The sequence below is a fragment of the Brachycentrus maculatus genome, unplaced genomic scaffold (assembly GCF_059751285.1).
Source record: "Brachycentrus maculatus isolate JH-2025_06_01 unplaced genomic scaffold, ASM5975128v1 h1tg000005l, whole genome shotgun sequence".
In the NCBI taxonomy this organism is placed as follows: Eukaryota; Metazoa; Arthropoda; class Insecta; order Trichoptera; family Brachycentridae; genus Brachycentrus; species Brachycentrus maculatus.
Window position 1 is genome coordinate 1,548,263 of NW_028280760.1, and position 26,939 is coordinate 1,575,201.

The window sequence follows — 26,939 nt, forward strand, 5'->3', positions numbered from 1 at the left end:
GGAGGCGACGCGACTCTCTCGGTTAGTAGTGCAATGGTACTTACCGCTGTGTGGTGGTCGCGGAGGCCGCCGATGTATCGCACCACCGGAAGCAGATTGCGGTGACGGCGGCAGAGAAGGGCGGGAAACGAAAAATACATTAGATTATGTCATTTCAAAAACTATACATACAAATACCGTGGGTGTACTGGCAAAAAAAACGTTAACTCGAAAATATGCATTTTTGACTTGATGCAAATTATAAAATTTTCGACGTTCTATAAGCTGGCAAAATACACAAAGTAGTTTGAAATGTCATATTTATGTGGTTTTTGAAGTAAATTCAACTTTAACGGGTATTTTATATCTATAGCGGGTATTTTATTCAGGCTAAAAGCTTTAAGTTACAGGGATTTTAGAGTTAACGTTTTTTGCCAGTATACCCACGATATATCACACATGGATTCGCCGGAATTGTTGAAACATATATTTTTATATAAAAGGAATAACCCGCAAAGCCTTTGCTTTTAGAGGCTTGTCTGCAGGTAGGATAGTAAGAATAGAGAAGGTAAATCTAAAGAACACATCACAAACACCCAGACCAATTGAAAATAAATAACGAACTATGCCACGGCAGCTAGCTGTCAATTCAATTACCACAGTAATAACTATTTCCACATTTTGTCCTCTTATCATATCACAAATCTTGGTGATAAAGCATCCTTGGCGAAGTATTTTACGAAAATGGCGCTGTATAAATTATCCAATATTATACTTAATTATTTAATTACTAAGCATGGCACAGCTGGGTACTGGAGGGTTGAGGTATGGAATGCATTTCAGTACAACAAACGGGCAAAAAGTGAACCACATTTTTTAAATTCTCTGCTTGTGAGTGCACCCAGATTCTAAATGCAACACACATACCGGGCTAAAGATAAAACACCAGTGCATTTGGTATTTGCTTCACACGACATTATCATGAAGATACTACCTCTCAGGGGTTTGATGCCAACATTACTGAAAAGCTGGTGAATGTGAGACTATAGAATTGAGATGGTGTAAGCGAGAATAATAGAAATCAGAAGCATTTGATACAGAAAAATAATCTGGTTAAAGATGCAAAATAAACCAACTTTATGCCTTGATATCGCTTGAACCTTTTTCTGTTTTCAGCTTCGATATATGTATTTTCAGGAGTGTGTAGATACAGTTGTCTGTTAAACTATATAAATTTATATTTATATATATATATTTATACATATATATATATATATATATATATATATATTTATATATATATATATATATATATATATATATATATATATATATATATATATATATATATATATATAATATATATATATATATATATATATATATATATATATATATATATATATATATATATATATATATATATATATATATATAAGTTATTTGTGAATTTAAGATAATATTTCTTCATGGCTGTAACGACAAAAAGAGATCAAACTGATTCCCCTTCCTATATCCTACTACAAAGTAGTTAAAAATCAGTAAAAATATTAAATTACTGTTGCTCCTATACACCATGTGCTAAAAACCCATATAAGCGCATCCCGTTTCGTTTCTTTTAAAGAAAATTTCAACGACAATAAGTAGATATTTGGACTCTTGGATTATGAACTCTATATTCATTGTACATACTATTTATATACTTTGGAATTCATTTGACAGTTGGTAATTTTTATTAGTATTAATAATTGCTATGTGTTAAACATTTTTCGATTCCTGAATATAATATACAAAAAAACATACAAAATTTGTGTAAATAATGGCACAATCAAAGGTCAAAATAAATATAAATATAATAAATAAATAAATACAAGTACAAAACGAGAACCATAAGAGGGTAACGTATTTTTAAAAAAAATCATTAATTCTTTTAAAGGAAAACCCTACATCTTAATTCTCAACTAGTTTCGAGAATATTTACAGTTTGAGTGAGCATATTCATTTAAAACGTCTGACAAATGTATGTAGAACATGACATGTATGCCTGTTACACAATGAATATAAATGAAACGATACATATAATTATGCAGGATTACAGTTAACCCCCATATCGTACGGCAGTAGTACCTGCAAATTACGAGAAACAAAATTGCAAAGCGTCGTATACTGGTGACAAAATAAGTTTTGAGAACGGAAGTAAAGGAAAATGCTAATTCAACTGCTTCATGACCTTCTAAAGGAAGCGGTAATATGTATTAAAAATATTATCACTTCCATAATGACTCCCAAACGGCCAAACTGTTTAGATATTTTTTAAATAACAACACATCAAATTTTAAGGATAGCGAATCAATATAAAAAATACGTACTTTTTAATTTTTTTTTACAAAAATGTTAGTATTGTCAGTATATAAACACTCACCGAGATTAAGGTCTACTGGTTTCGAGACGTACCCGTCTCTTCGTCAGGACAATCGCTACATAAGCATGCAAACAATATTACACGTCACTATCATACATAGTATTATTCACACAATTACAACACCTTGAGGTAGTATTTTTCGAAAATGACGCTACATAAATTATCTACAATTATTATTATTATTATTATTAATTACTATTAAATTAGTACATAAAATGTTAATCATATGCGTTTTTGGTCGATTGTAGAACAACATGCACTAAAGGCCGAGGTCTGAAGAAGAGACCGGTACGTCTCGAAACAGGTAGACAAAAATCTCGGTAGGTGGTTTATTTCATTTTGTTATATTGCTTCTGAAATATTGGCCCTGCGGATGATATATCAATATATATTACAGGTGTCACAACTTGAGATGAAACATCTTTCGTTATTGATATTCAATTAGAGGAAGTTATATTCTTCACAAATCCTGAGCTGAAGGCATCACCGTCAGACAAAATTACAAGTCTATAAAAATTACAACTAACACATGAAAGGAATCCAACAACAATGCAAAAACAACTTTAAAATATCCACCCATTGTGTATGTTCAATAATTGACGTAATCGAAAGAGCTCAAGGAGACAGACATTGCTGATGGCATGAAAAGGAAATGGGGGAGGATTAGTAAGTACTTTTATATATGACAGGAAAAAGGATTTCGATCTTTATATAATATAGACCCTAAATAATTAGTTTAAAATCGACATTTAAATATATTATTATTTTCTAGTTAGTGCATATGTATAGTGACCACATGCATTAGTAATATACCAAATACCTTGCACACATATTGTCTAACATTAAATTAAAACAGGAAGTTCGCGTTTAACGTAACAGACTAAGCCCACAACTATTACTTAACACAATATATGTATGCTAGAACAAATAGTAAACTAGCAAATATATATATTGTCAAAAAAAATTCTCTTAAAAATCCTACAAAATAAATATAAACGTTCGTTAAATTTTATCCATAATTTTGGCTGAACTTTTAAAATCAAACATTGATTTTCGGCAATATATTAATTAGGTAGACATAAATAATTTTTCGCTTTTTAATTTTAAGTTCACATGGTAAATACCACTATTTCTTAAAATCCACTATGACTTGTTTTTCGATGCATTCCTCGTCATTTTTAAACACTGCATCTCAAACAAAATGACGCGGAATGCATCAAAACACGAATCGCAATATATTTAAAAAAATGGTGATATTTGCCATGTGAAATTTTGATTGAAAAATAAACCACATATTACCACAAAGTGACTGTTGAACCAATAAATTTTATTTTTCTCTTCTTTACCGAACATTCTAATGACTTTCTTCTATGACAATCTAACTATATTTTTATTGTTTAGTCCAATATAAAATATTTTATCTTTATATACACCATATATATTACCATTATTTCTATATTTTAAACCATATATTAATGTAAACACTGAGTATTAAGTTAATGCCGTTTAAGTGTTAAAATGACTATAAATTGTAAAGCGCCCTTTAGGTGATTTTTCGTGCAATCGGCGCTGTATAAATTGTCCAATAAATAATACTCCACTGGAATTTATCAAACCATTCAAACTGTTTCCATTCTCATTGTTTATAAACATACTCGTAAATCGAGGCTATACAAAAACATATGATCAAATAACAACAAAAACGAGAAACAAGAACTAGTAAATATCAAAATTGTAAAAAAAAAAGATAAAACTCCTACAAAATAAATGTAAACTTTCGTTCAATTTTGTCGATAATGATAAGTGTGAACAGCGACGAATAGATTTTTTAGATACATATATAAAACTTATAAAGTTGAAGCCTAAGTAGGGTCATGAGTAGTGATAAGCCTGGATTTCAGTCGCATGGAGTTTAGGTAGTTCAAAAAAATATGGGAAAATTTCACGAGGCCTTACGCGAAAAGCCGACGCACACAGTTTCCATGGCGATCGCGATGCTCTCCAACTATGTATGTACGATCAGACTACCGGCTCGCGCGAGCAACCCTGACGCGTGCTTAGAACTGAAGAGACTGCGTCGGAACGCGGAGCGAAGCCCGCTAGAGGAGAGAGAGAACGGACGCTCGCCAAACGGGTCAACAAGCCCACAAGACTTGTCTTTCTGACGCTGGGGCAGGCCACGACCCGCCCGCGAGGTGCCACTCCCAGAGTGTAAGCTGCTCGGTTCACACACATCATGCTCATTTTCAGCTTTTGACACGAGATTAATCTAATTACCACAAAAATACCTTTCCATTGATCTACATACTGATGCGAGTCAATGAACAAGGAACATCTACGGCGTTACAGAACATCGATGACGTACTAATGTCGTGAAATAGAAAGTTTTTTTCCACGATAAACATAAATTGAATTGTAGTAAATATGGGCAATTACTTTCACACAACAAATCAACATTTGTCACGTACTACGCGCGTATTCACAACTGCCTTTTAATTTTAACATTGAAGGGCCGTAAAGAAACAGATCAGGCCGATGCCTACACCTATATCTTAATCATGTTAATATCATCATATTCCTTAGATATGTGCTTTGCCAAAAAAAAATCCACCCATGTGAGATTTTCAATGGTAACATATCCGATTCTGTTCAGTAATATTTTACAAATTGTTGTCTATTAGTCGATTCAAGATTTAAATCATAATACACGTCAAAATGTAAGATTCCGTAAATCGCAAAGTGGTTGCCGTGTTTGACTACCATACGATCCCGAGTTCGATTTCCAGAAGGGAAGGGTGCGGGGTCAAAATAAATATAAATGTTTTTAACTCTAATATTTGTTAAATATTACTCCAGACTGGTACCGGAAACGTAAGACTGGTCATCTTGTCTTCATATAATTAACGATTGACTTAACACTGTATCAACTTCACTGTATCTCTTTATTTAAATTTAAAGTTTACCTCGTAAATATTACTACATGTATATTAAAATCTATGTGACACGTGTTTGAATGCATTCAGCATCATTATCATGCGGAATGCGTGTCACAACAGATTTTCAGAAATAATGGTATCTACCAAGTAAAATTGAATTTAAAAATGGATAGGTATTACCACAAAGCGACTGCAGAATCAATTAACGAAATTAATAGAGTAGTACAAAGAGCTATGAAAATGTTTTATTTTACAAATCTCAACATAGGTTTGATATCGGACATCCGACACTCTATCTCCCATCCGATAACGCACAAAACATTATTTCTTTTTTACTCTTCGTCGTGAATGTTTCGAAGTCTGAAATATTTCTCGCAAAGGGTCCGTCCTTTGTTTGCTGTGAAGCCCGTAAGAATGCGAGGGTATTTTAGTTCGCACGTAATGTGAACAAAAGACGCAAATCTTCGAGATGCCAAATTTGAATTCAATGGGCACCCAATAACCACCACTGTTATCGGATAAATTATACAGCGAAGATTATCATTAAATAAAACGTTTAACAAAATTACTACATTAGAAACAAATTTCGTCTCTTTTTTACTTTTCTTTTGACATTACGCTCACTCCTTTCAAGAACGTCATAAATCAAAAATCTTGATTTTTCAGGAGAACGTTTTTAAAGTTTAACAATGTATTGAAAATAAATATCAAGCCACTTATTGAACTTTTTACTGTGCAACAGATCTTTTAGGTAAAACCTGAAGGTTTTTTCTCTATTGGAAAAATATTTAGTATATTTAAAAAAATAATTAAACAATACCTATTCTTCAAAATGCAAAAACAATACTTTCTGCCCTGTAGCGGGTAAATATTAAGTTAAACATATGCCGCTTTTGCTGGGATACAGTACATTTTCTGGGCATTCCGAAAATATGCACAACTGAAAATAGACGATTTTTGATTTATGACGTTCTTGAAAGGAGTGAGCGATTAGTCAACCGGGCATCAGAAACGGTGGATATTAAAAATCCCCTCACAAGGTATTTGCAATTCCTTAATGTTTTGATAAGGTTTTAGGGGAAATTTAATAAATTTTGTACACTTTCGAGCATTCCGACAATGTAGCTTAAACAGTACCTACACAGGTTCTTAAACTTTTTTATTTAAGCACCCCCTGCTGAAATGCTTCGTCGATTCAGGAAAAGAAATTGCTAGAATGTTCTCTTATAAAGAGAGGTGCCGCGGCACACTGTTGTACCGTGTTGATTAGTTGGTGTGCCGCGGAAAAAAGTCTAGTTTTTGTGAAAATAACACAAATTGCTCCAAATTTTGATTGCCTGTGCTCAGCTAAGTAGGCTCACATTTCACATTAAACATAATACGTTACCATAATATGGTAAATATGCACCTCTGAAATTTCTTAATTTGGTAGGTGTACCATGAATAGAAAAAGTTTGCGGAACACTGCCGTAGATTATCTCTAGGGTGGTATCGCCCCCATTTGAGAGCCGAATAAAGTATTATCGTTTTGATCATTTCACTATATCAAAGGTATTCATTTGATAATGATGTTACGATAATGTGGAATTTTGTAACTGGAATAGTACAAGTACTTATTTTGTGTAACTAATTTATGTGAATGACTTAATTGTTGTAACTATTTAGTAAAATTCCCAAATAAAATAAAACTTTTCGACAAAACATGTGTCAAAATAAAAAGTTTAATAAATTTAAAAAGAAACAAAATAAAAAGTTTAAAAAAGAGTTTAATAAATTTTAATAAAATATATATTTAAAATAACTTTTTGATCTAATTATGAAGAAATGAGTTGTTTTGTTTGACTCATATACGCACCCAGATGGTGCATAGGGCACTGCATCGGATAAACGAAGTGTTAACTTGGTCGTAAATAACACGAAGTGAAGGCGATCAGTCCTGCATTCCAGATTTTGCTTTGCAGTTAATAACTTAAACCGCAAACAAAATTCTTGGAAACATTTACGAACACTCTTTGTTTTATTGTTTGTGGTCACAAAAATATGAAAATGAACAAGAATGACTCATACACTAATGAACTGAACCCTTTTTCGCCTAAATATTTAACTGTAGAGCCATTAAAGTATGGCGTGTTTTTACATTTCATTTCATATATGACACGAAGACCCTGACAGCCATCAACTATATAAATTCAAAGTACTAAATTAATTTTTAATTAATGTTTTGCTTAGTAAATACCACAATTTCTTAAAATCTACTGTGACACGTGTTTCGATGCATTCCGCATCATTTTCAAACACCGTAAATTATGTTGTTTGAAAATAATGCGGAATGCATCGAAACACGTGTCACAGTAGATTTTAAGAAATAGTGGTATTTACTGAGTTAAACATGAATTAAAAATGGATACATTTTACCACAAAGTGACTGCCGAATCAATTAATGAAATTATAAAATTAATAACTATTTTGTTTTGTCTGGTTATGAATTAAATACACTCTAGCGCTTAAGTTAGAATTAAATACACTCTCAATTATACAAAGTTAGTACGCAATCTATAAATAATTTTCAAAACCATATATTTATTTTGATGAAAATCTTATTCTTTCAATACAAAAACGGTGTTTCAAGCAAAAATGTAATTACTTGGGTTTTAATTACCTGGGTTTAAAGAAAATAAGGTTGGGAGCTATTGATTATCCTGCCTTAAGCACAGGTAGTTTGGCATTATTACTAATAAAACAATGAGGTTCAATAACAGTGTACGATCATTATTGCGTACATAAAATTTATGTAAATTAGTTTTCATTTTGGACAATTCGTATCCTTATATGGTATACGGATATATTAGTAATAAAATATATACCCGCATACATATCACGCTGGTATTTAGGTAAATAGAAATAATAAAGATATTTTAACAGATCTATATTTTTTTAATGTAAATGTTCATTTGTTCAAAATCTCGAGTCTCCTAAAGTTGACCTGTCCACGCCAAACTATTTCAAATACTTGATCATGCCAAGTTTTACTCGGTCCTCCTCTGATTTAATTCCAACTACATTCGCATCATATATTTATTAACCGTTCTTTCCTCATTTATTCGATCCGCATATCCAAACCATCTTAACACACCTCTCCTTTTTTATACATAATGCTTATCTTAGGCACGCATTATTTCTTAATTTCAACATTCTCAAATCTATCAAACAAAATTATGTATGAAATGAAATGTTACCAATAAAAGTTTATAGTAATAAAGGCATCATTTGGAAATTTAACAGTATTGAATTTGATACGGTTCCATACTATGTAACATAAAATATACAGCTATATTTTGAGAAATAGGGGAAGCTATCTGGTAAAAAAACCAATAAGGTAAATATTGCGAAGGAACTGGCGAAAGTAAAATAAACCAGACCCTTGCACCAGTGGTTCCCAATCTGTACCCAGAGGATGCGCACAAAGACCGATTGACCCTAGACGAGGTACTGGAGATATGTCTGTATTCAAAATTAACGCAGCCCGTTCTTGCTTTGGCGACTGTTTCCGGAGGTCAGTCATAAATATTATCGATATTATCGGGCCTGGGATCAAATAAAGTTAACGCTTAACTTCTAGACATTTGTTCCTATTGCGTTAGTCGTCAAATTGGCAAGCCTGGGCGGCGCGCTGTCTGTATGTATGTGTTATGTTAAAGGCATTAGCCGTTTAATAAATAAATATTTATATTTATTCAATTCTAACTCTTTTATAAATTACAATATAACGTCCAATTTGCTTAGTAAAATTACTTGTTTGATTTGTAAGGCGTCCTATTTGGTTTGTAAAAGTCCAATTTGGTTTGTAAAAGTTTAATTTGGTTTGTAAAAGTCCAATTTGGTTTGTAAAACGTTAAATTTAAATTGAAAAACCCGTGTACCTATAGTGCATGCACTAGAGCGAGTTTTCAATGCCATTCTACCCAAAAATACACGAGTCCCAACGTGCTAAAGGTTCCGGGTATAAAAAAGGAAGTTGAGAACCGCTTCCCTACACAAACTGCTAAAAGCAACACAGGCCACGTGGGATGGAGGATATGTGGACGTGTGATGATGACGGTTGCATGTGAAGTGTTTGGTTTAGAGTTCGCCGCGTAACTAAAATGTATATTGATTCAATTTTCAACTAAAACTAACTCAACCGAACACTATAAAACCCACAAAAACTTCTCAAACAAAAATATAAAAAATTAGATCGTAAAAACTACAATTTTTAAATCTTATACATACATTTTTATGAGTTTTTTTTCTATGCAAACGCTTATGTAGGTTACTAGATATTTTAATGGGTTCTAACAATTTTACTGGCCGTTAAAATATTATTAAGCGGATAGAAACGTATTACATATTTACATACACCATGTTTTTTTTTTACCATGAACACACTTTACGTGTGAATTAAAATATATACAGTTTTCAAAAATATGTAGGTCAAAAATATTAGATTACTATGAATCAAAGCGATCATTTTTACATTCGAAGTTCTTACCACTACTACTACTATCACCTCGCCGTTTCCTTGCATGGGTAGACAAAGAGGATGGAACGCCACACTCGTCTGTCCAGACAAACACTCCTAGCTTCCTTCACATTCATACATCTATTCGTACCATGATCGCGTTTATATCCATCCTATCAAATATATTCAACAAGAATCTGGAACGATCTGAATATAATATAATAAATGATCCAGTTAACAGCAAACCATTCCGAAGCGGTGCTCTATGCACCACTTGGGTGAGAGCAGGGGACAGAAGAAGAAAGAGAAGAAGAACTTGAGATTTTTTCGTATTTTTAAAACAACAAAAATCCTTTTTTTAACAAAAGCAATTTACTTTTCGATCCTATAGTAATAATTCTTAACTCTAATACTTTATAGATAAATGTTTATGTATATATTTTTTTGAAAATTCATTAAAGGGTTTTGCTAAAAAAAAATCTTGATGACTTTTAACAAAAGCGGACGTTAACTTTAAGTTTAAAAGTTTAACACTAAAGAAATCTAAACGACAGTTTAAACGACATCTATTGATGTTATCAAAAATTAAAATAAACAAAGTGATAATAATCTTGTTATCTTTTTAAAAATTATTTTAATTTTTATGTATGCATAGTATATATTTTTTATTTACCTAATGTCCAAGTGATTCTAAAATCTAACTACGGCTTATGCAATGACCCTACTCAGGCTTCAACTTTTAAAATATTATAACCTATGCTTACTCGTGAGTGGATTTACTCTGTATGTTTAAAGTTACTATAATTTCATGTAATTAATGAGTAAAAATTCTAGGCAAAAACACTCACCATAAAAATAATTTAAAATACTAAGACAAACAGTATAAAACAAAATTGTGATGTATTTAGTCACTCACACTAATACAAATTAGCTACATTGAAAATTCATCACAGTAGAATCGGTTGCAAACAAGTCCACATGGAGCAAAGTTGAGTTGGGCATGTTTTCAAAGACCTAGTTTGCGAGTGAGCCAAGGGACGGTTAATAGAAGCTAACTATTAGAATCCCACAAGGTAATATACTCAATATTTATCTCCCACAGATTGTCCGGGTCACTTCCACGACAATACCCTGAATACACGACCAACTCAACTTTGCTCCATATGTGACATGATTCAAACAGATTTTATGACATATTGTATATAATCAAGTAAAACTTAAAAGTTATAAACTATCAAGTATACTCAATCAAGTTATCTTTAAAATGAGGAATGACAATAAAATTTGAAGTTAGTAATTATGAACACATTTTTGTCAGACAGTTTTTTCATCAACCCCGACCCTAATTAAACCCAGCAACCCTCAGTATATTTCTCCTTATTCTAACCCTTATCGGCACCCAATGGTGCATAGGGCACTGCATAATATTGACGAAGTGTTATCTTGATTGTTACTTACATGTAGGCAAGGTGATCACTCCTGCGCTTCAGGGACCAGTCCAGGATAATATTAAATATTATAATATTAGAGTGAGTCACTAATATTTATTTTCACCCCCCCTGGGAATCGAACCCAGGACCTCCAGCACGGTAGATAATCACGCTAACCATCAACTAACACAGACATACTAATCACAAGTAACCGCAAACCCAATTCCGATCTGTACAATGTTTTTCGGCATCTATCGCACTCTACCAAAAGTAAGCAAATAGAACACTTATAAGCGTCTCCAGCTCTCTACCAACAGTATGTAAAAGACGCTTGTTAATATCACCTAGAGTGTTCGTTTGTTCTTCTATCCCCTATGATACATAAGGTACTCAAATTTGGAGGAATGCAACTGAAAAAAAAACTATCTATTGAGTTTTGTAATACATTCCCACAAACACTAAAACACAGACTAGTTTTGTTATTTGATATTTATATTTTTAGTAAGTTCTACTAGTAAAAACTTTTTAAAAAAAGGTGTTTATCTCATTATTCTCAAATATCAGATAAACAGAGTCACTATAATCAGACACATATGTTGGTCTCATGAACATCAGATTGCTTGATTTTTAATATAAGTAGGAGCTGTTTAAGATTATACCAACATAGTAAAATAAATAATAAATTTGTCCGCCTCCGTAGTGTAATGGTCAGCATGCTCGGCTACCGTTCTGGAGGTCCCGGGTTCGATTCCCAAGGGGGGTAAAATAAATAAAAGTGATTTTTTCACTGTCATATTTATTCAATATTACCCTGGACTGGTACCTGAAGCGGAGGGCTAATCACCTTTCCTTCATGTGTAAACGATCAAGATAACACTGCGTTTATATGACGCAGTGCCTTATGCACCATTGGGGTGCGGATAAGGGTTTTATTATTATTTTTATTAGTAAAATAAACTTTTCCATGCATGTACTGCTAAGATGACACTAGAAAAAAAAACAATTGGCAATAAGTGTTCCATTCATAGGGAGTTGATGGAGAAGCGGGAGCCTATATTATTTTTGCCAGTCTCAGTAATTTGTGAGTCACACAATATAAAATGAATTAAAAAAATAAAAACACCATAAAATAAACATTTGCAGGCGCACCATGTCACATCTTCTCCATCTTCAAACCCTTATCTGCACCCAGTGGTGCATAGGGCACTGCATCATATAAACGCATTGTTATATTGATCATTAACACATGAAGGAAAAGTGATCAGACCTTGACTTCCGGTATCAGTCCAGGGTAATATTGAATCAATATTAGAGTGTAAAAATCACTTATATTTATTTGACCCCCCCTGGGAATCGAACCCGGGACCTCCAGAACGGTAGCCGAGCGTGCTGACCATTACTCTATGGAGGCAGACAAATGTAACATCATTGTTTGTTTTTTTTTAAAGGTTTTATATAATTCAATTCATAGACTTTATATAGATCTCAACCATAAATATCTTAAGAAAAAATTAATGACTGAACATATTGGAAATACAAACATACTTAAGAAGCTTCTTACCATACAGCGATTGTATTTTGAATTTTCACACCAAACAATATACAGAATACATAAATCAGTATGTATATAGGTTTATAATTTATATTTGAAGCAATAACTTTGTGATTTTCCATTTTATAATTAAAATGTAACTTTGTTTGAAAATCACTATAATAGTGATTTTAAAACAAAGTTACATTTCAATTATATAAAAGGTTTATTTATCTAATTGCTTACATCTTTTTTCCCTTATATGTTTACGCAAGTTGTCTAGTAAGTGATTAAACATTGAATAATGTTATAATAAACTAAATTCTTTACAAATATATTGTAAAATGAGTTATTCCGTATAGATCTTGGCGAATTAGTTATTTCTAAATTGTGCTAAAATATCAATTGAATTGTTTCATTACTATAAAAGTTTACTAGTAAAATTCATAAGAATTCAAAGAACTCAGCAGTCGCTGCATGCCTGTTTTTTTAACAACAAATAAAACATATAAAACAACATTTATCTTTATACTGTAAGAATACCTTAAGATGAAGATATTTTAACTTGTGTAATACCGTATCTATCTTATATCTAATCTACAATATTGATAAGATAATTTACAATAACAGGTAACACTAAATGTCGTAGTATAGTATTCATTTTTGTCATTACATAAAGGTGTGTTAATTTGTTTGAATAAAAGATAAAACCACTTTATACGTAATCTTATATCTAATGAAAGCATGATAATATAATAAATACTTTTGAAATGTGTATTTCTACTTGAATACGAGATGTTTTTTTGGGATTGAAAATACAAAACAAAACGGACTTCACTTGGCGCGAAGGCCAGTACGATTATCGGAATAACTCGGCTTCGTTATTCATAAATAAAAATTATGTTATTTTCCCTTACCTGATCTTTGCATGTTGATTATTTTGTGAGCCGGTTAATAACAGTTCATTATAACAAGCACTCACTTTATTAAACCAAACTGTCAACTCAATATCTCTTATCCGCCCTTGACCAGGTAACAAAAATTGATTTTTGAAAATGCGTCCTTGCCATATTGCGAGAATTCGCATCTATGTTCATGCTCAACACGAAACAAAAAAAGTCGGCTTCTTTTAAGTAGGTACCCGCCAGATAATTCAAGTGTGAGGTAGAAAAGTTTTTCGCACTCAAATAGATAAATACTATTTTCTAATTGATTTGATGATTGTAATTTTTATAATAGTAATAACTTGTAGGACGGAATGAGCTGACAAGTGTGACTGCGTAGAGTGATAAAATTTATTGGTAAATATATCGTTAGACGAATGTGTGAAAAATCATTGTACGACTGAATTAAAAACGAAGATATAAGAAAGGAATGTAAGGCTGAACAAGGAATAATTGAAAAGATTAGGAAGAGTTCTTTATGGTGGTATGGACATGTGGAGCGAATGGATAACGAAAGAATGACTAAGAGTATAAATGTGGCGAATGTGAGCGGGAAAACAGAACGAGGACGACCGAAAAAGACTATGCACGACTAGATCAATCAGAACCTAAAATCTGGTGGTGTCGAAAGTCTGCGTAATCGGAGGGCATGTATGACTAGATGTATGGATGTGAAGGAGGCGAGGTGTGTATGTCAGGACAGAAGAGTGTGGCGTTCCATCCTTTCTGCCTACCCCTGCGGGGAATCGGCGTGATGGTTGTAGTAGTAAAGACATATTTACTGTGATAACCTAACTAAAAATGGTTAAAAGCAAAAAAAAATTAACTAAAGGTTAGTAGTGGTTATCCGGGAAAAGTGTCATACTAGATATATTAGACTAAATCTAGTTGATGTTGCTTTTCTGAAAATTTCTGTCTGGAACACATCTGGCAATTGTTATCTGGGATGAATGACTACCATAAAAACAAATTAAAGGGAAGGCAATAAAATTGTCGATCCAAGAAAATGCTTTTTTTTAAATTAAGCTTCACGAAAATGAATAAACTTGCAGCACGATAAGCACTTGAAACAAATACAGGCAAACGAATAAATTTATGGATTAGATTGGTAACCTAAAACACCTCATTTACACTAGTTAAAATAAAGCACTTCATCGCGTTAATCGCGAAAAACGACACAAAATGAAGAGAAAGGCAAAGTTCCGTTGGAACTTCGCTGGTCTGCAATTCCCCGTCGGATGTTTCCGCAGTCTGCTCTACAACAAAACTACGCTGAGAGAGTCAGAGTACCTTATCATTATCGGGGAGTACCTGGCCATCGAGGCGTTGGAGTTTATCGGCAAAGACACTAGGGATAGTAGAAAAAAAAACAAGATTATCCCCCGCCATCTGCAGTTGGCCATTCGCAATGAAAAGGACCTCAAAAAGCTGCTCTCTGCCATGAAGATCACTCAAGAAGGCTTCGTGCCCAATACCTAGAGTCTAGGTCCTAGACCATGCTCTTGCCCAAAAAGACCGAGGAGAAAGCAGCGAGAAGGCTCCTCTTTCCCCCATTTCCAAACGTTTTATTTTTATCGATCATTATTATCATCATTCAAATCTTTATGAAAGGCGCCCATGGAGAAGTATTTTACAAAAATGACCCTACATAAATTATCCAAAATTATCATAATTGGGTGGTTAAATGCCCAATTATTGTCAAATGAGACAAATGTGCGTCTTAAGTCGTAGATATATGGGATGCCTATGAGTACGTAAAATTCCGCATAATATCCCGCTAAGCGCAACATGTGCTCCTATAAATAAATCAAAAGACACCGCTCTCTAGCGGACATAATAAAATAATATGCTTATGGACAACAATATTCGTGGAGTAATCGTAATTGAATCACGTTTATGAACATGTTCCGCAAACATATGCATTCTATGTTATGAAATATTATTTTGTAATTTGTCTATGGTAGAAATATTAATGTCAAGTTGACAGCTGATAGCGGATAATATTTTTGATGACAGATGCATGATACGGTGTTTTATTTTTATTTACGTAAAAAATTATCTTTTCAATAATCATAATTGATTATAAAGTTTCTTGAGTTCAGACTTTATTATCCTATATACTAATCATTATTGATTTTACGTAATGTAAGGTAGTTTTTGTACACATACTTTTTACGGAAATTATTTTGACTTAAATATTTAGTGCAATGTCTCGAATAGTTTTTCGATTTGAACCATGGATGAGGCATATATATTCGAGATATATTCCCTCCCAAATCACCAAGGATACCCGGCGAAATATAAAGTTTCTTCAAAGGCCCAAAGTATGCCATGTTAAATAAAAGTGATTGAATGGATTTTGTGTTTCCAACAAAAAATTCTTGATTCCATAATTTTCTTTTAGGATTTCAGAACTGATTCCCGGTATTGGAAATTCTTTACAGTATTAGCACTATTTTGGCCATTGAAAAAGGAAAACAAACCAAAAGAAGAGACATTGACTTTAAGTAACAAAAAAGTAATTGAGGAGGGAATAAGAGAAGCTGATGTTTTATTTGATAATGGTCAATATACAGAATGCTATGATTTTCTCTTAAACCTAAATGTAAGTCTTCATCATTCTGTTTTTTCTCTACTTTTTTGTACTAATTCTCTCAGTTCTACTCAAGTGAAAACACTCACCAGTCTTCACAGTAGCACACTATTCATCAGTAATTCCTTTTCTGTTAGAGCTGCCAAACTCTGGAATAAATTACCTCCTACACTCTGTGTCAGAACCTTCAAGAAAATATCTGTAATATGTATAACTATATTTTCTGAGAACCCCTTTGTGTCCATCCTATTGTTAATCCACTGTCATATAATTATTTAAACATTTAATTACAGGTTTGATTTTTCATATTATTATGCACTCTCCGCGACCATCCCAAATGTGTCATTATGGGGTAGACGCTAATGGAGCTGCTATTTTAAAAATTAGCATTGCTTTTAAAAAATATGCATTATTAATTTTAACATTATTTTTTCATATAATTTATGTTTGAAGCAATAATTTTGTGATTTTCCATTTTATAATAAAAATATGACTTTGTTTTAAAATCACTTTAAATTTAAAGTGATTTTAAAACAAAGTTATATTTTAAATATTATTTTTTCAATTCAAAACTTTTTTAGGAAAAATCTGATACTAATGTGGATGTCTTGTGGAGAATGTCTCGAGTTTTGTACCAATTAGCAACAAAGCCAGATGCCGACGATAAAACTAAAAACACTCTAGCTCATGAAGCTTATTCAACCATTAATAAAGCTTTATCATTGGACGAAAATAACTTTGCAGTCCACAAATGGATGTCTGTGATATTAGACTTGAAATGCTCTTGCGAAAGTTTGAAAGAAAGGATCAAGCATCTAGAAGTCGTTAAGAAACACATGTTGGTGAGTATTTAACTTTGTATGTGACTTATGTAAAAATTGATAATAAATGTTGTTATCATACATGTTACTGCCCTGGCTTTACAAAAGTATTTAGGTATACAAATAGACAAAAACTCCAAATGGCATACATTTTTAAAACCCTATGTAACATCCTAAATACAAAAGAATCACTTAAAAAAAATGTTTTATGTCAGTCTATTTTACACCATGGGATTATTGGTTGGGGTGGTACGAGTAGTGCATTGTTAAAAAGTGTTATTGTTGCCCAAAAATCTATTTTGAGAAAAATACTTAAAATTCCAAGACGGACTCCAACGGAGAAAATATTCAACAACTTATAACAGTCAAACGACTATGTGCATAAACTACCTTTACATATGCATTTAAGAATCTCTCTCACATACAAGAAAGAAACACAAGAAAGCCGCTCGCAGCAAAGCCCACGAATCACAATTGATATACTTTATAGTAACGTACATGAACTGCAAAATTCATAGCACAGAAACACACCAAACAAAATTAATCACATACCTTTTTTGGTGAAAAGAACTTTGATTACTATCCAATAAAGTTGTACAACCTGCTTCCATTATCTATAAAGTCATTAATAATAAACACTACTAATAATTAAAGTACTGCTGCTAAGTGGATAATGGAAGTGAGAAAATCTGAAATAGATCCTATTTGATTGCATGTTAAACAAACATATATATGTAAATGAAACTTGTCATACTTATATTTAATCCTTAGCGCCGTATCACCATAAAATATATTTCTCTTTCTACCTGCAGAAGCTTACAATTCGAAAAGGATGTTAAAAGTAAATCTCACTTCAAAGTTTACTTTCTTCCGCTTTATCAAAACAACTGTATGCTGTTATTTTATGTGCTTTAAAATCATATAAATCTTACATTTTTAGAGGGCAGTAGAACTGAACCCAAAAGATGCAACCACTTTATACATGTTGGGAGAATGGTGTTACAGAATAGCAGATATGCCGTGGTATCAGAGGCAAATTGCCCAAACCTTGTTTGCCACTCCTCCAACGTCATCATTTCAAGAGGCTATCGAATATTTTTCCAAAGCTGAAATTGTAGATCCTCGATTTTATAGCATGAATTTGTTGATGCTGGGAAAAACATATTTGAAACTGGGAAAAGAGGACATTGGAAAATATTATTTAAATTTGGCCCTTTTGTACCCGGCCCGTTCAAACGACGATCATCAAGCTAATAAAGAAGCTCAGGATATTTTAAAACATTATAAGTAATATGTACTTTTTCAAAACTTTACATATAACATACTGTCAGTCTAACAGCAAAAACATAACTTTTAGACGTTACGTTTGAAGTCGGTATATATACATATATGTTTATTTGGAACTAAACAAGCTTCATACATAAGATAATTGTCAAAAAATGTATAATTTGAGATGCCTTACTCATAAAATATTTATCATTTTTGGTTTTGTTTCCAAATTTTGGACTGCTGATATTGTGATAAGTTATTTGAAGCCATAGTATACATCACGACAACTTCTTCGAAAATTAAACTAATTTAAATAACAATTTTAATAAACCTTCATATATTACCTAGCTACAAAGAAGAACTTTGTTAAACGCGGCGTATTAACATGACATGACATTTTATTTTATACAAAAAATATATATTTCATGAAATATGGTGCAGGTATAGAAATAATTAATAGTAATATTATTATACAGGGATAACAAATGATAATCTTGGTGCATAAACTAGACATGAAAAAGCAGTATTTTTTCTTTGGAATAAGGATAAACAAATAAAACTACTTTTTTTTTTAAGAGAAATATTTGTTTTTATTTTTAACACAAATATTTCAATTTCATACTATTTCTGTGAGCCTAGGCGGTTCATTATTATAAAAAGGTATCAAATTGTGGTAGAGTGGGTTCGAACCGAGAAACTCTGACTTAAGAGTCCACGACACTAACCACGGGACCACAACCTGACACTCTATTTATTGCCCAGAATAGAAATCTTAAAAGTTTGAACTTAAAAAAATACCACAAAGGATAACAAATAAAACTATCATAAATATTGTAATTTTTTTTCAGTATTACAGATGTAAGTTTTTGAGAATTTCTATGAAAAACAATGACTTTATTTAGGTACTTTTTTATACTTTTGTAATTTACTATTTTATTATTGTTTATTTAATATAAAATAAAAGTATAACATATACTCAACACTTGATTTTTTTATTATTTTATGTTGGCATTGGAAAACCAGTTCCGGGTTTTCGCAAGATAGTCAAAGTTCTTCAAAAACAAAAGCCCTTCGGGGAATCAGATGATTACAGATACAAATAATCTTGCGGAATATTTGTGATGTATTCAAAGAACATATACTTATAAAAGGGCAGACTCACAGTAGCAAAAATTATTTTTACCTGGCAGTGTCAAAGTTTTCCACATTTACCCTTGATATAAATTACAACTGGCTACTTTTTTTGCCGTGAAGTACCTGTGCCCTACATGTGAAGTACGTAATTATGTAATAATATATGTATAGTGACTCAATTACATTGTCCATTATTTCGTGCAATGTTCAGCGATGATGCCAGTCACATGGCCGAATGAAGATGTGAAAAATCTGATCCCCATGTTATGCCAAGAACCTACTTGAGGAATGAGGACTTCTCCGATTGAAACTTTACATATCGCCATGCATTCAGCATCCACACAGATCGTTCTAGACTAAGCTTGCTCTCACATGGAGTTATCGAATGGATATGCAGCCAGACGTGTTGTATGTAGGTATGATAAATACGATATGACATGTAGGTATGATAAAAGTAAAATAAGTATGATAAAAAGAGCTTGATAAATGTTTTGCCTTCAGGATTCTCAGGTACAGTTCTATCGGGTGAGACAAGTGAAGAGCTGTTTTTATGGTACAACTGAGAAACCAACACATAAACGTGTACGTTTCTAATAGGCGATGTGAGAAGCTGCCTGGGGGCTAATTTGTGTCACAAATCACCTAATGAAAAAAAAATTCAGCTCTACTTGTCCGATCCAAAACATCACAGCCGAATTCACTAAAAATAAACAAAATAAATGTCTAAAGTACTTTATTTTTTTCTTAAATTAACACAGATATAGCAAATTACAAGTATGTTCTATCCATTGGTGTATCTTTCCTCTTCCTGTCTCTTGCCCTCGGAAACCAGCGATGCTTTGTAGTGAGGGTCATTTTCATAAGTTTTTCTCTAGCAGTATCTGGAGAAATATCTTTAAAAACACGCATAACCTCTCCAACATCGTCCATTTTTAGTACCGATTTGTTTTTAACGACTGATTCTTCTGGTAAAGGTCGTGAAAATTCATACGGAAACTTCTTTTCGGGGTGGAGAACGACAAAGGTGCTCCTATCGTCCGTGACGGTAATCCTGCACAAGCCCCGAAATGAATTTAAATTATATTTATTTTTCACTGCATTATGAAATGTACGGAATAAAGACATCTCACAAACTATGCGTTAATATGTTAATTACCGCTTTATATTTCAACAACAAAAAATTAGGTTAAGTTAATTTTAGTTACCATAGATTTTAGGAAATTGTTACCTAAAACCAAAGACTATTTAAATAAACAATGTACGTTCATAAAAATCGACCAATCTTCTCCCGTTCGGTTAAAACGTGCCTGTATGCACCTGGGTGACATTTAAAATAAAATAAAAACATACTATAAAATAGAATTGAATGATTTTCAATGAAATGAAACACTTGTGTTTTTTTTTTATTAAATAAAACATACTTCATACTATTTATGTGAGTCTTAGAGGCTCACTATTAGAAATAGGTATCAAAGAGTGGTGTCGAACCGAAAAACTCTGACTCAAGAGTCCACGTCACTAACCATGGAACTTTTTTTTAAATTACCTAACATCCAAGTGACTCCGCAATCTAGCTACGGCTTATGCAACACCGCTTATCATGACCCTACTCAGACTTCAACTTTTTAAGTGACATAGCCCTATGCCATTCTTGTGAGTGGATTTACACTTTATGTTCAAAGTTACTAACATTTCATGTAATTCATGAGTGAAAATTTTAGGCAAAACACTTGCGTAACCACTGGACCACAACCCGAAATATTTATATATTTTGTACATTTTTCCATATCCTAAATAAGTTTTAAAAACAAAAAATGGGCCAATTACACCACTTAAGAATTAAAGTTTTTTTTACTAAGTTGAGCAATTACGAGCTGCCAATATTGAAATACATGAAATAACTATTAAGAAAATCATTTCTTATTTGGAGTTTAGAAAACATTATTCGGTGATTCAACTTTGTGACTTTTAGTTCCGACAAAAAATGTCCTATAGAGTTGAGTTTGCAGAAGCGTTCGTACATCTGATAATAACATCTAGGTGAGTGGGTCATTAAGTGATCGCCTTGATCAATAGAACACAGCCTTTTGGATCTGTCATTCTTGTCTCTCCAACGTACACCTTCTTTCCGTTTGTGACACATGCTGTCATTGTGCATATTTGTGCAATATTTTGACATATTTTGCAATGCCGACTGGGGAAGCGGGTAAAATGGCAAGCGATGAGATATCACTGGAACAACAAAATAAAAAGTTTCTGATCACAAGGAATTTGAACGAGGTAATTGAATAGTTAATTCAGTAAAATATTTTTTAAACTTTTATAACCTCCATTTAAAAGTGAAAGTTTTATTACCCCTAGTTTACAAGATTATCTTTATGATTTATGATTCATTACCAAATGATTAAATGTTCTATAAAATATTGCAGCCATTACGGCGTAATTGTTTTTTTATGTTCGTTCAGAATGTTCAATAATTGTCTTCATGTTGTCTATCACTTAACATTTTTTGATCGAGTATGCATCCATTTAGTGTCAGGCGCCGTGACGTAGTTGAGTAGTAGTCGTTAGCAATAAATTCAAGATAGATTTATTTTTAATTGGTCTGGGTAAGTGAGGAATGAGGAAAGAATGGTAAAACAATTTTACTAAGCGAATGCAGAGGAAGACCGAGAAAAAATGCGAAGAATGTGCGACAAAACGATGTATGATAGATGTGCGAATAGTGAAATAAGGAAGGAATGCAGAGCTGAGATAAGTATTATCGATAAAATTAAGAAAGGTGTGTTGAGATGGTTTGGACATGTAGAACGAATGAGTGAGGAAAGAACGGTAAAACAAATTTATGAGGCGAATGTTATTGGGAAAAGAAGCAGAGGAAGACCGAGAAAAACATGGCACAATCAGGTATGCCAAATACTTGAAAGTGGTCAGGTTAGTAGTCAAAATAATTGGTGGGTATGTATGAGGACATGCATGAACATGGAAAAGGCGAAGAAAGTTTGCAAAGACAGTGGTGTGGCATTCTATTCTCTTGATGATGGTCAGTTAAGTTTAGTTTAAATATCTTTCCGTTTGTAGGTTTTGGGAGAAAACCAGTTAATTGAAGTACTTAAAACCCGGGATGTCCGAGTATATTGGGGGACCGCCACTACAGGAAAGCCTCATATTGCGTACTTCGTTCCTATGATTAAGATTAGTGACTTTCTCCGTGCAGGATGTGAAGTAAGATTTTTTTACTAATAAAACCATACAAATGAAAAATTTACAAATGCTAATTAAACGCAACCTTTAAAACACCACCATTACTCAGTGTGTTCTGTGCCGCCATTCTCAACTTGTATCTAACTTCAGGTAACCATCTTGTTAGCCGACCTCCATGCTTATCTGGATAATATGAAAGCTCCATGGGAATTGCTCGCACATAGAACTGATTATTATGAAAAAGTTATCAAGGCAATGCTCACCGCTATCGGTACCCCTCTTGATAAATTAAAGTAAGTTTATCAAATTAATATTGTAAGTAATAATTTTGTAATTTGAGCTCTGGTGCCAACCCTTAAATATAGAAGTGAAACGTGGAGGCAAATGAAGAATGTGACGCAGTGCCCTACGCACTATTGTGTGCTGATGGAGGCTAACCTCCTAGAAGAATAAATATATTTCTGTCTTTGCATTGTATTTTTATTACTAGGCTTCCATTTTATATTTCCATATTTATATACTTCAACTCAAAAAAATCAGGATTAAAGGATTTCAAATTCTACTCCTTACAATTTAGAAAATGATTAACCACTGAACTGACCAATTTGGTGAGAAAATTTTTCAGTGCAAGAAATCGTTATCAACAAGTCGAAACAAGACTGTCCGAACACCGCTCGGGTTATTCAATAAAAATGGTCAATATTTGACTCGGGTAAAGCAGGACTGACGAGTCGGAATACACTTTACCCGAGCAGTGCACGGGCTCATCAAATGCAGCACAAACTCATTGCCCGAGTCACACTTGGGCTAGCCAGAGAACTGGTCAAAAGATGTCCTCGAAAATTTTGATCTAAAGAATATGTCTAAAAACCACAGTTTAAGTGCGATTAATTTCTACCATTAAAAAAAACCTTGTCACGATTTTTTCTGTATGATTTAGGTTTGTTCGGGGTACTGACTATCAGCTTTCAAAAGAATACACCCTGGATGTGTACCGACTTAGTTCCATCATCACAGAACATGATGCAAAGAAAGCGGGCGCAGAGGTGGTGAAACAAGTTGATCACCCGCTTTTGAGCGGGTTGTTATATCCAGGTAAACAATAAAATCTCCAATATTACTTCTCACAACACTCAGTGGTTATATTGTAAAATAAGTTCGATTGAATATCTAGTCCTAGATCGAGCTAAATATAGAAGGTACCTGCGTATCGAATCATCAGTTTGAGTTCTTGATACTTGCATATCTTTATACGGGTTAGTAGTGAAATAAATATCTTATAAAAGCATATATGCAAGCATTTACAAAAAAAATCATATCCCAATGGCAGATTGCGCCTTGGTAAGATCAAAGTTAGTTTGAAATAATATTTATGCATATTCGATGCTGTTTGATATTGGCAAAGGTAGTCACACTGACATGGTTAAGAGAATGGACGTATTTTAAAACTTAACCACGTGGATTGTAAGCCTGCTTTCTCCTTTTCCAACTGACTCCTCCCTTATCCCCCCCCCATGTAGCAATTATACCCTGAGCTCCTTCACTCATGCATCTGTACATCATCAAATATACTCCATTCCCGTATCCATGACTCTGTAGTACAGGATTACCATGCTTTCATGTATTTCATTATCATGCTTTAGTGTTTTCATTTAGGCTTGCAGGCTTTGGATGAAGAATATTTGAAGGTGGACGCTCAGTTTGGTGGAGTAGACCAAAGAAAAATATTTACACTGGCGGAAAAGTACTTACCCGCACTTGGTTATAAAAAGAGAATTCATCTCATGAATCCTATGGGTAAGCTCTATTATATTTTTAAAAAATTGAATAGTTTCGAATAGCAACTACATTTTTTTTAATTAAAAAAATTGATTCACAAACAAGTTGACAGTAAATCACTTTGGTGAATGATTTATATATTAAAAATGACATCGTGTCTGCACTGGGTTTCCCGGGTCGAAGACACATTTCGCAATATTGGTTAGAAAATTATTTGTTAGTTACTTATAGTCATGCGATCACAGATGATGTGGATGTTGACACAATTTATGTATTAAGTTTCTAATAGCCGTGTAAGAATTGTTTTAAGCATATAGTTGTTTGATTGTCACGAGTTGTAATTTGTTAAACTTTCTCACTGATAGTCTGTATCGGAAATTGAAGTATTATTTTGATAGGAGATTGACACTGCAATGCGATCTGTAACTGACAAGAATGTGAATTACTGCTGTGATAAATCAAAATAGACACAAATGTTATGGCTGTAAAAAAACTGAAATCTTAAGACTTTGTTTCATTTCTGTTGTTTAAAGTGTAATTACTTTCTCTTTTCATTTATTTTTTTGGCAATTTTAGTACCAGGTCTCTCCGGTGGTAAAATGTCATCTTCTGAAGTTGATAGTAAGATTGATTTACTGGATACTCCATCTATTGTCAAGAAAAAATTGAAGAAAGCTTTCTGCGAACCAGGAAATATCACTGACAACGGATTGTTGGCCTTTGCTCAGCATGTATTATTCCCTCTGCTGAAGGATGATGAAGGTATTCAAGAAAAATGTGAATAATTATTAAGTGAAAGTATTCATTAAAAAAAATTGCTGATACATTATGGCATGTTTTATAAACTTTATAAAAATGAATTAATCACAACCATTGTTTTCAACCCCTTTTATGTTGGTACTATTTTTCAACCCGTTCAAACAAATACCTTGCATTCCCTGAAATCTTTGAAGACGACAAGGTATTTGTCGAAACCAGTAGGAAAAATAGTACCAAAATAAAAGTGTTTGAGAACAATGTTTACACTTGATTTATTTTTATAAAGTTACAAGAATTCCTGCTTTCAACAATTTTTAGTAATGAAAGATTTCAATCCATAAAAAGTGTTTAAAAATTCCAAATTCATTCAATCCGCACGATAATGGTAGAAATTATTTTGCTGCCCCAAAAAGGAATTGGAAGCAAACAACAAATTTACAAAAGAAAACACTTGTTTTTTACCACTTGAGTTTTATTATAGACTACATGTTTCAGAAGTTAAACTTCCACCATTCAGGTCTGTATAATAATATAATATTATTATACAGACCTGAATGGTGGAAGTTTAACTTCTGAAACATGTAGTCTATAATAAAACTCAAGTGGTAAAAAACAAGTGTATTCTTAAATCATTGTAACATGTCTTACCACAAAGTTAATGCCGAAACAATAAATAAAATAAATTTACAAAAGATGCAGATTTTTTTTTATTGTCATTTAAGTCTTATTAATTTGCTGAACCTGCTTTTAAACATATTTAATTTATGTTTCTCTATTTTTAGTTTTTACCGTTACTCGCAATGAAGCTTATGGTGGAAACATAACTTTCACTGCTTACAAAGACCTAGAAGATGCATTTGCCAAGGAGGATGTGCATCCCGGAGATTTGAAGAATTCGGTCACCGAAGCAATCAACAAACTCCTGGCTCCTATCCTTAAAACGTTTGAAGAACCCTCCTTAGTAGAGCTGACTAACAAGGCTTACCCGCCTCCCACAAAGGCAGGCAAGAAAAAGTGATGTTCATCGTGAATTTTTTTGTCAATTCAATATGCTTTTATTTATTATCTATTATGATATTACACTTTAATAATAAATTGCATTGTTTTATTTTATCCAATGTTTTTTTTTTGAGTGCTCATCCTAAATTTATCGACTGTGATTACTTAAACTAAACGCTGCGGACATTATTGAGGTTTTTATAGAAAAAACTAAATATTTTATTAATGGATTCAGCAATCACATTGTGGTAAAATCTATCCATTTTTAATTTAAGTTTTAATTGGTAAATACTACTATTTATGAAAACCTATTGTGAAACGTGTTTCGATGCATTCTGAATAATTTTAGTGTTTAAAAATTATGTGGAAGGCATTGAAACATGTGTCACAATAGATTTTTAAGAAATAGTGGTATTTAACAAGTAAAACTTGAATTAAAAATAACAAAATATAATAAGGTATCCAAACCATTTTGTAAGAAATACCATTTATCTGTTTCAATTAAAATGTTGATGAATTTTAAACATGGGATAGTCGAAATATGTGCAGCTCAATATTTACAACAGCTGCCCTACTCATCTCTCAATGTTATTTTAAAATTTAGGAAAAATTCACATATCGTGTTTGATAATAATGTTGAT

General features: G+C 32.7%; 4 protein-coding genes across 4 annotated transcripts; 3 read left to right on the top strand and 1 right to left on the bottom strand.

Annotated features, from left to right (window-relative positions):
- Positions 1–14,922: 14,922 nt before the first annotated feature.
- LOC148313796 (histone H2A-like) lies at positions 14,923–15,219 on the top strand. The gene has a single exon (XM_088257708.1). It carries the CDS (start codon positions 14,923–14,925, stop codon positions 15,217–15,219), a length of 297 nt encoding a protein of 98 aa, XP_088113834.1.
- A 498-nt stretch (positions 15,220–15,717) lies between these two features.
- On the top strand, positions 15,718–18,716 carry LOC148313797 (regulator of microtubule dynamics protein 1-like). Its single transcript, XM_088256645.1, has 4 exons — positions 15,718–16,064; positions 16,145–16,345; positions 16,915–17,175; positions 18,095–18,716. Exons 1-4 carry the CDS (start codon positions 15,948–15,950, stop codon positions 18,443–18,445), a joined length of 930 nt encoding a protein of 309 aa, XP_088112771.1. The 5' UTR covers positions 15,718–15,947; the 3' UTR covers positions 18,446–18,716.
- Positions 18,717–20,275: 1,559 nt separating this feature from the next.
- On the bottom strand, positions 20,276–20,783 carry mRpL42 (mitochondrial ribosomal protein L42). The gene has a single exon (XM_088256670.1). The coding sequence runs from the start codon at positions 20,680–20,682 to the stop codon at positions 20,326–20,328; it is 357 nt and encodes a 118-aa protein (XP_088112796.1). The 5' UTR covers positions 20,683–20,783; the 3' UTR covers positions 20,276–20,325.
- Positions 20,784–21,681: 898 nt separating this feature from the next.
- Positions 21,682–26,412, top strand: TyrRS (Tyrosyl-tRNA synthetase). Its single transcript, XM_088256643.1, has 7 exons — positions 21,682–21,837; positions 22,639–22,782; positions 22,912–23,054; positions 23,702–23,856; positions 24,418–24,558; positions 25,117–25,302; positions 26,082–26,412. Exons 1-7 carry the CDS (start codon positions 21,745–21,747, stop codon positions 26,315–26,317), a joined length of 1,098 nt encoding a protein of 365 aa, XP_088112769.1. The 5' UTR covers positions 21,682–21,744; the 3' UTR covers positions 26,318–26,412.
- The last annotated feature ends 527 nt before the right edge of the window (positions 26,413–26,939 follow it).